The 14,658-nt window shown below is 35.8% G+C and overlaps 1 protein-coding gene across 1 annotated transcript; it reads right to left on the bottom strand.

Annotated features, from left to right (window-relative positions):
* Positions 1-1,618: 1,618 nt before the first annotated feature.
* On the bottom strand, positions 1,619-4,382 carry LOC139901552 (PHD finger protein MALE MEIOCYTE DEATH 1-like). The gene is made up of 3 exons (XM_071884247.1): positions 4,100-4,382; positions 3,113-3,356; positions 1,619-3,029 (listed from the first exon to the last, which is right to left on the bottom strand). Exons 1-3 carry the CDS (start codon positions 4,380-4,382, stop codon positions 1,619-1,621), a joined length of 1,938 nt encoding a protein of 645 aa, XP_071740348.1.
* Positions 4,383-14,658: the final 10,276 nt, after the last annotated feature.

Genomic DNA, 14,658 nt, shown 5'->3' on the forward strand with positions numbered 1-14,658 from the left:
ATAACCACTTTTTATCATGCTTAACTAACACTTCTTTAACATCATATTTGTTGATCTGATCATCATTTTCCATAATGTATATAGTATAAACATGATCAAGGTGAAAATTCTAATAGCAACAACACAGGCAACTCGCATCGTCAAGCTCCACCCCTTATTGATAACGAAACTAACGGTGAGACTGGTGAAAGCTCCATGCGCAGACATAGGCGCAAGCAGTCAACCCCAAAACGCGCTCCCTTCTTCTAAAACAATGCGTATTAATGAAGTCATTTCAAAACCTTAAACTTGTTTCGTGTTTTATGTTTGTTAGCCCCTGAAGACTATTTATACTCGGGCCGGATTACTTTTTTCCATGCAATTTTTTTTTTTTTTAAAAACTATGCATTTGGATCTTGAATTTTGATGGACAACCATGAATCTTTTTCTAGTAACATAGATCATTATCATCATATGAATTGCTAACTATAGGATCCTCATCCACCCGGTCCACAAAGCTCGTTCTGTCGAGCTTTGAGTACCTCTATGATCCAATTGAATCACATCATTTGTAGCACATGAAAAGTGATCCAAAATCTTTCCCGTTGATTTTCCCAATAAAAGCTAGTTACATTTTTTTGGACGGGACCGATCCTAGTAAGTAGTGGGTGGGGTTCAGTGACGCCACTAATTTGAAAATTTATATTACAAAGTATCACTTAAATTGTATAGGACATCACAAAATTTAAAGATAAAACCCTATATATTTGTAATAATTCATGTTTTTTTTTTTGGAGGTTAACAAAAATTCATTAAAAAAATGTATAGTATCACAAACCCTTTTGAGGGCTTACCCCTTAACAACATGTCCTACCAATTAGTAGTAAAAGGAGGTCTGTTGACTTATATTCACACATTTGTTTCTTTTACATCCTATGATTATGTGGGACTTTGTTTTCACCCTAACATAATTGTAAAAGTTGAAAAGAGCGGGACCTAGAGGTTGAGAACTTGGGCTTGTCTCGTGATCCTTCGTTTAACTTTTTCTGTTTGTTGATTTCTATTTAGTTCGCTTGGTTTGGCTCATGTACTATCGTGTTGGATCGGTTTAGTGTGTTTTTAGATTTTTTCGGGTTGTTAGGGTAGGTTCGTTTTTAGATAGTTTTTGTTCTAGTTTGTTGCTTTCTAGGCGCGAGCTTCCGAGTCCCCCGTTTCTTTTGTATTATCTGTTGAGGGCGTTTTCCTTTGGAAAACGACCTCGTTTCTATATGAATTTTCGTTATTTCGCCAAAAAAAATTTTTTTTTTGTAAAAGTTGCACAAGACTAGTAACAGTAACACGCAAAAGTCATTTAAGAGTCGAAATTCAAGCCCCCTAAGTTTTTGGGATTATAGAATCGACTTATAAGAACACAATTGTGACTCGTAAGAGTCTAAGTGAAACCGGATTAATTGAAATCAAGATTAAATTATTGTTTTTGCTAATCTGATTCAACACACGGTATAATCCAACCATGTTCATGAGTTATACCCTCATATAATGCCTCTCATATTCACATTCAAACATTTTGTACCATTACATATTTACATCCATCCATTCATCCATTTTGAATTTTAATGAACAATCAAAAATCAATTTTCTAGTAACAAAGATCACTATACACATTACTAACAACAAGAACCATCATCCAATCCACAAACCCAATCCCATCGAGCCGATTTGTACACATGTGTTCACTAATCGAATCACAACATTTGTAACACATAAAAACCGACGGGACACTTTCACCATCATCGATCCCAATGCACCTCGTATGCTGCCAAACCTCACACACATCACACGCAATCATCCTCTCACCATCATCATCTTTCGCACCACATTTACAACTCACAACCCAATTATCCTCACCACCTTCATAACCCAAATCACTAGTCAACAAGTCAACCCCGAACCCATGAATCGTAATCTCTGACCCTGACTCAACACTCCCAAACAGCACCTCATTATCATCCAAACCTTCCAATTCAACAATCCCAGTAACCTTAAGTTTCTCCATTGCACAATACGTGTCTTGCATTGCGTTTTCACAAGCTGTTTTCAATTCACTCATTGTAGCATGAAGCGGGACCACCACAATCTCGCCCACCGAGCTTTTACGTAAAGGAATCACTCGACAAATAAACCGCAAAAACTCATCTGCATCGTCGTTAAAAGGCCAAGTTTTTGTGAAGTTTTTGCAGTCTAAAATAGTCCTTACAGCAAACTCAACCATTTCATAATCTGATTCCATCAACACATGCTGATACAAATACGCGACATCTTTGTATACATCATTTTGTGTGTATCTTGTAATCACTGAGTCAACTCGGTCAACTGATTCATCATTCTGATTAACCTCTTTTAGTGAATACTCAAGAACACCTGTGCGAGAATTAACTGCACGACGCACAACATACTCACCAACAATCACATTATTCATGGATTTCAACACGTAATCAATCAAACCCGTATCACCAATGTATAAACGGGCCATATCTCGAACCTCCTGTCTACTCATCCCGCAATTTTTCGTCTTTTTCAAACCGTTCACAACCACATTCGCAACGTCTTCAAGCCTTTTAACAGACCATCTACTGTCCAATTTACTAGCCATATTCGAAAACTTTCTACACTTCACGTTTTTCTCCTTTTTACTCGTTACTTTCAGTCTCGTTTTCGTGTTGTAATCATTTTGTGGGACCCGGTATTTGAGCGACAACATGAATCTAAACAGGTCTCGAACAGTAATCAATTTGGTATCACACATATCTCTGTATCTACAAATCAGTTTCTTGATAACAGACCTTTGATGCATCTCAGAAACGATACTATCAAGTTCTAACGAGTTCAAAATTTCAAGTGCTCGATCGTATTTATCTTTCGTGATACCAAAACTGCCAAGACAAAATTCATAATCCCATCTTCCAAACCAAGTGTGCCCATAAGAAACACCGTATAAAAGGCGAAGATCCATGTTTCTTTTCCTTGATGTATCCACAACGCTTATTTTCCTTCAAATAAAGAAAAAAGTTATTAACTTTTTTATCGAATTAAACAATGTTTAATCTGAGAAATTAAGGGATGATTAAATTACCGGCAATGAAGTGTGGTGCAGATTCGGTCCCAAAGATCCATAACATCTCTACCACAAACAAACTTTGATCCACCTTCGAATCCATTGATACAGAGAAGGTGACCGAATCCATTGCTATGAATCAAACCGTGCAAAATATGAGTTTGAAGATCGAGAACACCATCCTCGATTGGTTTGTTCCAATCGTTATCAATTGGGATAATGAAATGGTATTTCCTCTTCGATACGAAATGGTGACTCCACCCTGTTTACACATAATATAAACTCATTGTTAAACCCTAAATACACACTGATTCAAATGGAATTTCACCTTAATAATAATAAACTGTTCAATTAAAGAAGATAAAGAAACAGAAACCCATTTCATAAGTATGAAGTTAAGATATTTTAAGCATGAAAACCCATATCACAACATAAAAATTGATTAAAAAACCTAATCCAGTTCACAGATACAAAATCAAGATTTGGAAAATGAGTAAGATCGATAAACACAAACCCAGATCCAAAATCAAAAACCCAATTAAGAATTTGAAAATTAGGACCATAAATCCCCAATTCCCAAAACTTAAATAAACTAGTTATACAACAAAAATCCTAATTCAGCTTATATCAGTGATCACAAAGTTGATGAAGAGACTATTTGAGATTAAGACAAATTGAAAAATACCCAATTCTAAAAATTACCCCTAATTTAGCTTACATCAGTAATAAAAAAAAAACCCACTTAATAAACTCAAAATTAAGACTATTTGAAAAATACCCAATTCTAAAAATTATAAATTTAACAAATTACCATAACACCGGCAGTGATCACAGAGTGGATGAAGAGACAAGTTGAAATTAAGACAGTTTGAAAAATACCCAATTCTAAAACTTAATCCTAATTTAGCTTACATCAGCAATCAACAACAACCCAGTTAATAAACTCAAAATTAAGACAATTTGATAAACACCCAATTCTAAAAATTAAAAATTTAATAAAATTACCAGAACACCGGCAGTGATCACAAAGTGGATGAACAGAGTTCTTAACACATTCTTCAATTGTATACAACGGAACCGCAATCCCCCGATTTTCGTGAACAAGAAACGTGCACCATATCGGCATTCCTTCAACATTATACTCCTCAAGCTGCCCACATTCTCGCAGAAACAATCGAACATTGTCACGAAACGGACCCGATAAAGATATCGGGCAACCCGGTTGCAGAAAACTCTGCAATCTATAATACTTTCCATCTTTCAGTTTCCTTTTTCTGGAATCAGGCATTTTGATTTTGATAATTTGGGTTTAGAAAGAGATTAATGATTGAATCCAGCTTTGGAATTTGTTTTTGTTATGAGTTGTGAATATGAAATGAGAGTGATGGAAGTTGTAACTGTAAGTATGAATTTTGAATGTTTGTTAGAAGGGTAATTAGCCCGCTCGATTGATGGGTTTTGATCCAACGGTGGAAAGAAGAGATTGTGTAGATGGGTTTGATGTAGGCCGTTGGATTGTTTAGTTGCCGTTACGGAGTTTGTTATTGTGCCGACTCGACGCCGTAAATACGGAGTTTGTTAACTGTTAATTAATTATTTAATTAATTACATTGTAAATCAGGATTTTTAAAAAAATACTCCGCCTACTGCACCTCCCAAATATTCAACAAGTATTGGTGCATCCCTTTTCATTTTCATTGCATGTTCTAAACTCTCCATGACCTGCACATGCATATATATATATATATATATATATATATATATATATATATATATATATATATATATATAGTGGTAGGATCAAGAGGAAAGTAACCAATCGGGGGGAAGCGGGGGGAAGCAAATTTTTTTTTTCTTTTCGTTTTTTGAAAAAACTTTGTTCACGAACATTATAGATGAGATGAAAATATGAACATTTAGTAGAGACACTTTGTGATAAATGTTTTTATTTTGGCGGGAAAACGCTCAAAGAAGTAATATATAACAATTATCGTGTTTTTCGAGCGTATTTTGAGGTTTTAGCTATTGGGGTTTAGATATTAGGGTTTAGATATTAGGGTTTATAGGGTTTAGATATTAGGGTTTAGAAATTTAGGGTTTAGGGTTTAGATTTAGGGTTTAGATTTAGGATTTAGATTGAGTTTTTAACACAAACGGTTTAGAGTTTAGGGTTTAGGGTTTAGGGTTTGGTGTTTTGGGTTTATGGAATAAACCCAAAACCCCAAACCCTAAACCCTAAACCCTAAACCCTAAACTCTAAATCGGGCTAAATTTTATTTCACAAAACATGAAGAAAAAAAAACGTTCATATTCTTCACGAACAATATTATCTTGAATGTTATTTTTGTCGATCGTTTTCCCTCCTAAATAATAACATTCATCACGAAGTGTCTCTTCTAAATGTTCATATTTTCGTGTGATCTTGATGCCGGAAAAAAAAATTTCAAAAAAAAAAAAATTTGCTTCCCCCCGATTGGTTATTTCTCCATTGATCCTGCCCCTATATATATATATATATATATATATATATATATATATATATATATATATATATATATATATATATATATATATATATATATATATATATATATATATATATATATATAAGGATCAATGGAGAAGTAACCAATCGGGGGAAAGCGGTGGGAAGCAAATTTTTTTTCGTTTTTTTTGGAATTTTTTTTCCGGCATCAAGATCACACGAAAATTTGAACATTTAGAAGAGACACTTCGTGATGAATGTTATTATTTAGGCGGGAAAACGATCGACAAAAATAACATTCAAGATAATATTGTTCGTGAAGAATATGAACTTTTTTTTTTCCATGTTTTGTGAAGTAAAATTTAGCCCGATTTAGAGTTTAGGGTTTAGGGTTTGGTGTTTTGGGTTTATTCTATAAACCCAAAACACCAAACCCTAAACCCTAAACTCTAAACCGTTCGTGTTAAAAACTCAATCTAAACCCTAAATCTAAACCCTAAATCTAAACCCTAAACCCTAAATTTCTAAACCCTAATATCTAAACCCTAAAAACCCTAATATCTAAACCCTAATATATAAACCCCAATAGCTAAAACCTCAACATAAGCTCGAAAAACATGATAATTGTTATATATTACTTCTTCGAGTATTTTCCCGCCAAAATAAAAACATTTATCACAAAGTGTCTCTACTAAATGTTCATATTTTCATCCCATCTATAATGTTCGTGAACAAGGTTTTTTCAAATAACGAAAAAAAAAAAAGTTTTTGCTTCCCCCCGCTTCCCCACGATTGGTTACTTCCCTCTTGATCCAACCACTATATATATATATATATATATATATATATATATATATATATATATATATATATATATATATATATATATATAGGGAAGCGGGGGGAAGCAAAAACTTTTTTTTTCTTTTTTTTTGAAAAAACATTGTTCACGAACATTATAGATGGGATGAAAATATGAACATTTAGTAGAGACACTGTGTGATAAATGTTTTTATTTTGGCGGGAAAACGCTCGAAGAAGTAATATATAACAATTATCGTATTTTTCGAGCGTATGTTGAGGTTTTAGCTATTGGGGTTTAGATTTTAGGGTTTAGATATTAGGGTTTTTAGGGTTTAGATATTAGGGTTTTAAAATTTAGGGTTTAGGGTTTAGATTTAGGATTTAGATTGAGTTTTTTAACACGAACGGTTTAGAGTTTAGGGTTTAGGGTTTAGGGTTTAGGTTTAGGGTTTGGTGTTTTGGGTTTATGGAATAAACCCAAAATACCAAACCCTAAACCCTAAACCCTAAACTCTAAATCGGGCTAAATTTTACTTCACAAAACATGAAAAAGCGTTCATATTCTTCACGAACAATATTATCTTGAATGTTATTTTTGTCGATCGTTTTCCCGCCTATATAATAACATTCATCATGAAGTGTCTCTTCTAAATGTTCATATTTTCGTGTGACTTTGATGCCGGAAAAAAAATTCCAAAAAAAAACGAAAAAAATAAATAATTTTGCTTCCCCCCGCTTCCCCCCGATTGGTTACTTCCCCATTGATCCTGCCTTATATATATATATATATATATATATATATATATATATATATATATATATATATATATATATATATATATATATATATATATATATATATATATATATATATATATATATATATATATATATATATATATATATATATATATATATATATATATAGTGAAATGATCCCCGAAGAATTCTCCTATGGAGAGAACCCATCGAACCACGATGTGATTTTACCAAACATCAAAATCAATAAAATTGAAAGTTAAAATCGATTGAAACAAGATCCTAAGGCAGCGATTATCAACTTCCTTGAAAGATTATACTCCAAATCATCATCGAATTCCTCAATTTCATGATGAACAGTGTCGAATGATGAAGATGAACTGCAACTTTGATTTTTACGATTCAGTTGTTTTCAGACCTTGAATCCTTCACAAAATCTTCTAGTCGCTGCTAATGGAACAAGGTAACATCAATTTCAAACATTAATTCGATTGATTTAAGAATATGCACATTCGATTGAGTAGGTAAATTTTGTAGATGAACTCAATCTCTGTGCAGATTGAACTCAATCTGTGTGCAGATTGAGTTCAATCTGTACGAAGATTGAGTTCAATCTGCATAGAGGTTGAAGATCAACGTGCAACCGATTGAATGTCATATGTTGATTTCATCTGTTCGATCAATCTGCACATAAAATAAGCTCAATCTGTGTGATGCCCCGTACAAAACCATCGTGTACGAATCATCAACAACAGGATCATTACAAGGTTAAGTACTATATGCTTTAATAAAAGAAGTTGCATTCACGATAAAAAGGTGACGTCATAATCGACATCAAATGTTTTACACCAACAGTATGCTTCTACGAATAGCAAGCATGAATAAATGTATGTGACCCTTAGGTCGTTACAAAACATAGTTTCAAGTGTATTAAAGTTTGAATGCAAGATAAAGTAGTTTATGCGGTGATAACACTAGAGCAGCGAGTGTCTACGGTAAGACTAGTACACAGCGGAAGCAGCTAACCTTAAGCACCCGAGAAAAACATGCTTAAAACGTCAACACAAAGGTTGGTGAGCTATAGTTTAAGTATAACAGTATGTAAGGTAGGCCACGAGATTTCAGTGCTACAAAGAGCATTTCAAAACAGTAAGATAAAGTATATGTTAACCGTGGGCACTTGGTAACTAACTTAACGTTTATACCCCCTGAAAGTACACTTGGTAAGTGCGTATGTTTACGAAGTATTAAACACTCGTTAAATGCTAGCGTGACTAGCCCGAGTGGGGATGTCAAACCCTATGGATCCATATCTAAGATTCGCGTTCACCGGTTCAAAAACCAATGACTAAACGTTACCGAGCTAAAGAGAATGTTTATGCCGTTGTATAACCCACACATATATAAGTTTAAGTACTCGTGCCTAGTATGTAAAACGTAAAATGCGCATGTATTCTCAGTTCCCAAAATAGTTAAAGTAAAAAGGGAATGCTATAACTCACAATGATAAAGTAGCGGTAAAGTATGACTCGGGAAATAAGCAAGTGTGTAGGTCCGGAAAGTCCTCAACCTAAGTCAAATAGTACTAAGTCAGTAAATCATCCCAAAATGTTTAAATGTATGTAAATAAGGTCTTAAAGGTCATCATCATTCATCATCAAACAAAAGGTGTAAAGCAAGTTTCGTTCATGAAAGAGTTTAAAACAAAGGCTGAGTTCGATCAGTCACCACGGCCTCTACACCTACTGAAATAAGGTGAGACCAGTGGCCATGGCTCCGTATATGAGTCCTTTAGTTGTGGTAAAAATTCCAGAAGCAAACTCGTCTTCGTTTGACTGTGGCGACGGTCGAAGTGCGAGTAGGTCAGAATTTTCAGCACAACGTTAAAAGGACATAGGGACGATCGGAGGGCCATAAATCCTAAACCGTAACTCGGATTAAGACGAGTCCTAAATGAAAAATTATCTACTCGAACAGAGCTATCAGAAAATCATCTTGACAGTAGCCCAGGTCATACGGGTCAGACACATAAATAGTAAAACAGTAGGTTCCGGGAGTTCTTGGTACTCGATGCTAATCACGGTTCTCATCCTTGATGCATATAGCTTCAAGTGTACAACTTGTTGATGTGTTTGCATTATCTTGACCAAGGTTTCACCATAATAACACTTGTATAAGTCCAAGACATGTAGCACAACTCATTTAAGTGTTGCAAGTGTTTTGATGAACCAAAGTTACATCAAAGTCTTAGATCCGACATATACATGAACTATAAAAGTAATATTAACCAAGTTTTGACTATTATGACACAAGTGTAAGTCTAAGACATGTAGCACAACTCACTTAAGAGTTGTATGAAGTTTGATGAACCAAAGTTACATCAAGGTCTTAGATCTAACACATACATGAACTTTAAAACTAATAATAAGTTGCAAACTTGAAAGTAAACTTATGAAATCAAGATCTTAAGTTGTAGAACATAGTTCTTAGTTAGATCTTGAAGATCCTAGACCCAAAAGTCTAGATCTAACATAAGTGTACAAAGTTATAGTTAAAGAAAGCTTACTTACATGTTCTTGAACTTTCAAAGTTAACTTTAGTTCAAGAAAGTATGAGATCAAGACTAACTTGTAATACTTGACCATTTAAACCAACAAACATGAAATTAAAGTGCAAGTAAATGAAGTATTAAACTAAATAAACAAGTTAATAAGTTCATGGGTTTCATACTTTAAAGATTCAAGCCTAAGTCTTGATCTTTAAGGAAGTAAACTTTAAAGTTTACCTCATGAATCACAAATATGCTTTCAACACATGAACTTTGATCTTTTAAAACTTTAAATGTAGAGCATAAACTAGAAAGTTTAAGCTCTCTTATGTTCTTGTAAATACAAGATAAATGAAGAACAAACTAGCAAGTTTGATTCTTGATAATTAGTAAGTAACAAACAACAAGTAAGTAATTAAACAACAAGGAACAAGTAGACAACAAACAAATGATGATGATATTGAGGGTTATTGTTACGGTTTTTAGAAGGAAAGAAAGAGAAGAAAAGCTTCAAGTTACTTACAATATTTAGAGAGAATAAGAGAAAGAAATGAGAGAAAATGCAAGTATTGTGTGTGTGAGAAAATGAGAGTAAAATGCTAGTGAAGTAATAAGAAAAATTGGAACAAAAACACCCTTGTTCTACTACCTAGGCCGACAGCTAAACAAGGAATCAAGGGGAAGAAATTGGTCCACTAGTCACTAGTATGTAAGGCTTAAAAGGTTGGTTAATAAGGGTGCATGCATGGGGATTATGTTGTAACTAGATTCTTTACAAAGTTAAACTAACTAGTTGATCCATAAAGTGATACTTACAAGTAAGAATGGGCTAGTTAGTTCATTAAGATGTAGGGTGTGCTTATAAGTCTACATTCAAGAGTCCATTAACATTAATCAAGCCCAAGTTCAAGTAATTAATAAGTAAAAGTCCAATAACACTAATAAAGGCCCAAGTAATCAACTAATAACCTTAGTTAATCAAAATGATTAATAAAACTTAATCATGAATGTAAATAATACTCGAAAATATTATTCGTGAAAGTTTCGTGTGTCACAAAGACGTTTCGGGCATTTAAAGTCAAGTACGGGCAATCATGGTAACAAGTAAATGTATATAAACAATACATTCATTTAATCACAAGTATTAATAATAAACATTATTAATAAATAAACGTTGGAAAATCCAGGGTCGTTACATTACCCACCTGTTAAAGAAAATTTCGTCCCGAAATTTAAGCTGAGGTAGATGGAGGAGTTGGGAAAAGGTGAGGATACTTTTGCATCATTTGATCCTCTCGCTCCCAGGTAAACTCAGGTCCTCATTTGGCATTCCATCGTACTCGGACGATCGGAATCTTGTTGCTTTTCAAAGTTTTGATCTCACGATCGATAATTTCAACAGGTTCTTCCACAAAGTGAAGTTTGTCATCAATTGTAAGTTCCTCAAGTGGTATGATAAGTTCAGGTGCAGCAAGACACTTCTTTAAGTTTGACACGTGAAAGGTAGGATGAACTGAGTTCAATTGTGCTGGTAGATCCAAACGGTAAGTAACGGGTCCAACACGTTCCAAGATTTCAAAATGACCAATGTATCGTGGGTTCAACTTTCCACGTTTTCCAAAACGAATCACACCTTTCCAAGGTGCAACCTTCAACATTACACAGTCACCGACGTTGATTTCAAAGTCTTTACGTTTAAGATCGGCATAACTCTTTTGACGGTCACGAGCAGTCTTAAGTCTAGCTTGAATCTGAGCAATCTTCTCCGTTGTTTCATGGACTACCTCGGGTCCGGTGATTTGCTTTTCGCCTACTTCGGCCCAACAAATAGGAGATCGGCACGTGCGGCCATACAATACTTCAAAAGGTGCGGCATTAATTCTCGAGTGGTAACTGTTGTTGTACGAGAATTCGGCTAACGGAAAATACCTTTCCCAGGCCTTTCCGAAATCAATGACACATGCACGCAACATGTCTTCCAAGGTCTGAATCGTTCGTTCACTTTGCCCGTCGGTCTGTGGGTGATAAGCAGTACTCATGTCGAGATGGGTTCCCATGGCTTCTTGTAAAGAACGCCAAAATCTAGAAGCAAAATGGGGATCGCGATCTGAGATGATCGATAAAGGTACACCATGACGAGATACAACCTCTTTGATGTATAGTTGAGCAAGTCTCTCCATCGTATCCGTTTCCTTCATAGCCAAGAAGTGTGCAGATTTAGTAAGTCGGTCAACAATAACCCAAATCGTATCGTATCCGCCTACCGTCTTTGGTAGCTTGGTGATGAAATCCATTATTATCCTTTCCCACTTCCATTGTGGGATTTCCAGTTGTTGAAGCAATCCAGAGGGCCTCTGATGCCTGGCTTTAACTTTCGAACAAGTCAAACACTTACCAACATAAGTCGCAACGTCCTTCTTAAGATTCGGCCACCAATACTGTTTTTTAAGGTCGTGGTACATTTTGCCCGCCCCGGGATGAATCGAATATCTCGATTTGTGGGCTTCATCAAGTATAAGGTTCCGTAGATCTCCATAAAGAGGTACCCAAATTTTTCCGGCATAACATCGGAGTCCAGTCTCCCTAACCTCGAATCAAGAGACAAGTATGTTCAAATGTTCGTGAGATATGTTCTCATTCTTGAGAGCCTCATCTTGGGCTACTCGGATCTGGCTGTTGAGATTTGAATGGATGGTGATGTTCAGAGCCCTAACACGAAGAAGTGCCGTCCTCTCCTTTCGGCTTAAAGCGTCAGCTACAACATTGGCCTTGCCAGGATGATAACGGAGTTCACAATCATAGTCGTTCAGTGTCTCGATCCATCGTCGCTGTCGCATGTTCAGTTGCTTATGATCAAAGATGTGTTGGAGACTCTTGTGATCAGTGAAGATAGTACTCTTAGTTCCATAAAGATAGTGTCTCCACAATTTGAGCGCAAAGACAGCGGCTCCGAGTTCGAGATCGTGAGTAGTGTAGTTCCGTTCGTGAATCTTCAGTTGACGAGAAGCGTAAGTGATAACCTTTGATCTTTGCATCAGTACACAACTAAAACCACTTTTCGATGCATCACAATAAACAACAAAGTCGTCACTGCCCTCAGGAAGTGATAAGATAGGTGCGGTGGTTAACTTCTTCTTCAAAGTTTGGAATGCTGATTCGTGTGTGGGTTCCCATATGAACTTCTTCCCTTTGTGAGTCAGCGCGGTCAAAGGACGCGCAATCAGAGAGAAACCTTCAATAAACCTTCGGTAGTAACCGGCGAGACCTAGGAATTGGCGAATATGCGTCGGAGTAGTGGGGGTCTCCCACTTGCTGATAGCTTCAATCTTGGCGGGATCAACTTTGATACCCTGGTCGCTCAAAACATGACCCAGAAATTGGACTTCCTTCAGCCAAAATTCACACTTGGAGAATTTGGCGTAAAGTTGCTCTTGTCTCAAGAGTTCAAGTACTAGTCGGAGGTGTTGCTCATGCTCTTCTTCGCTCTTAGAGTAGATGAGGATATCATCTATGAAGACGATAACAAACTTATCCAGGTATGGCTTGCAGACACGATTCATGTGGTCCATAAATATGGCAGGTGCATTGGTCAATCCGAACGGCATTACGACAAACTCATAATGACCATAACGAGTTCTGAATGCAGTTTTCATCACGTCACTTTCCTTCACCCTCTACTGGTGATAACCGGATCACAAATCGATCTTTGAGTAAACGCTCGATCTTTGTAGTTAATCAAAAAGATCGTCAATGTGGGGAAGAGGATACCGATTCTTGATCGTCAATTTGTTGAGTTCACGGTAGTCGATACACATACGAAAGGATCCATCCTTCTTCTTCACAAACAACACAGGTGCGCCCCAAGGCGAGAAACTTGGTTGGATAAATCCACGGTCAAGTAGCTCTTGTAGTTGACTCTGTAATTCTTGCATCTCGGAAGGTGCGAGTCTATAAGGTGCGCGAGCTACAGGTGCAGCTCCTGGCACTAAGTCAATCTGAAACTCTACTGCTCTCGGCGGCGGTAATCCAGGCAATTCCTCTGAGAAGACATCGGAAAATTCGTTCACAATTCGAACGTCGTTCACGTTCTTCACCTCGGTTTCTACCACTTTCACGTGTGCTAAGACAGCAAAACTGTGATGACCCGTCCTAATCCTCCTGAACGAAGTCTTCAATATTTGGTTCCATTGCGAGGTACTGACTTAAGTATGCCATAAACAACTCCATGTAATATGAGCAAATACACAACGGAAGATTTCTTTCATACCTGAGAATAAACATGCTTAAAAGTGTCTACCAAAAGGTTGGTGAGTTCATAGATTTATCATAACAATCAGTTTAATATATTAATAGACCACAAGATTTTCGTTTATAAATATATGTACACTCGCAAGTGTATAAAAGTATTCTATGAGCTGTAGGCACCCGGTAACAAGCCTTAACATTCATGTTTTACCCTCTGAAGTACACCAGACCAGGTGTGTTTAATATAACTTCGAAGTACTAAAGCATCCCATAGTCAGGATGGGGTTTGTCAGGCCCAATAGATCTCTCTTTAGGATTCGCGCCTACCGTACATAGACAAGTAGTTTAATGTTACCAAGCTAAGGATATATTTCTAGTTTAAACCCACGTAGAATTTGTTTTAGTACTTGTGCCTATTTCGTAAAACATTTATAAAACAGCGCATGTATTCTCAGCCCAAAAATATATATTGCAAAAGCAATTAAAAAGGGAGCAAATGAAACTCACCTACTGTATTTTGTAGTAAAAGTACATAGAACGACATTGAACAAGTATAGGGTTGGCCTCGGATTCACGAACCTATATCATTTGTGTGTATATTAAAACATATAATGGAAATCACATAATTTTATTTATTAATATATGTTATTTATATATATTTGTAGTTATATATGATTTATATAAAACTCCATTTAAAACATATACTTATATTATATCTTAAAT

Source organism: Rutidosis leptorrhynchoides, chromosome 3 (genome assembly GCF_046630445.1).
Source record: "Rutidosis leptorrhynchoides isolate AG116_Rl617_1_P2 chromosome 3, CSIRO_AGI_Rlap_v1, whole genome shotgun sequence".
Classification (NCBI taxonomy): domain Eukaryota; kingdom Viridiplantae; phylum Streptophyta; class Magnoliopsida; order Asterales; family Asteraceae; genus Rutidosis; species Rutidosis leptorrhynchoides.

Bases quoted from the DNA above. Each gene is read 5' to 3' on its own strand.
- LOC139901552 (XM_071884247.1), bottom strand. From the start codon at position 4,382: ATGCCTGATTCCAGAAAAAGGAAACTGAAAGATGGAAAGTATTATAGA. The intron at 3,357-4,099 runs GTAATTTTATTA...ATGTGTAAACAG, and splicing joins TGATCACTGCCGGTGTTCTG to GGTGGAGTCACCATTTCGTA. The intron at 3,030-3,112 runs GTAATTTAATCA...CTTTATTTGAAG, and splicing joins TGCACCACACTTCATTGCCG to GAAAATAAGCGTTGTGGATA.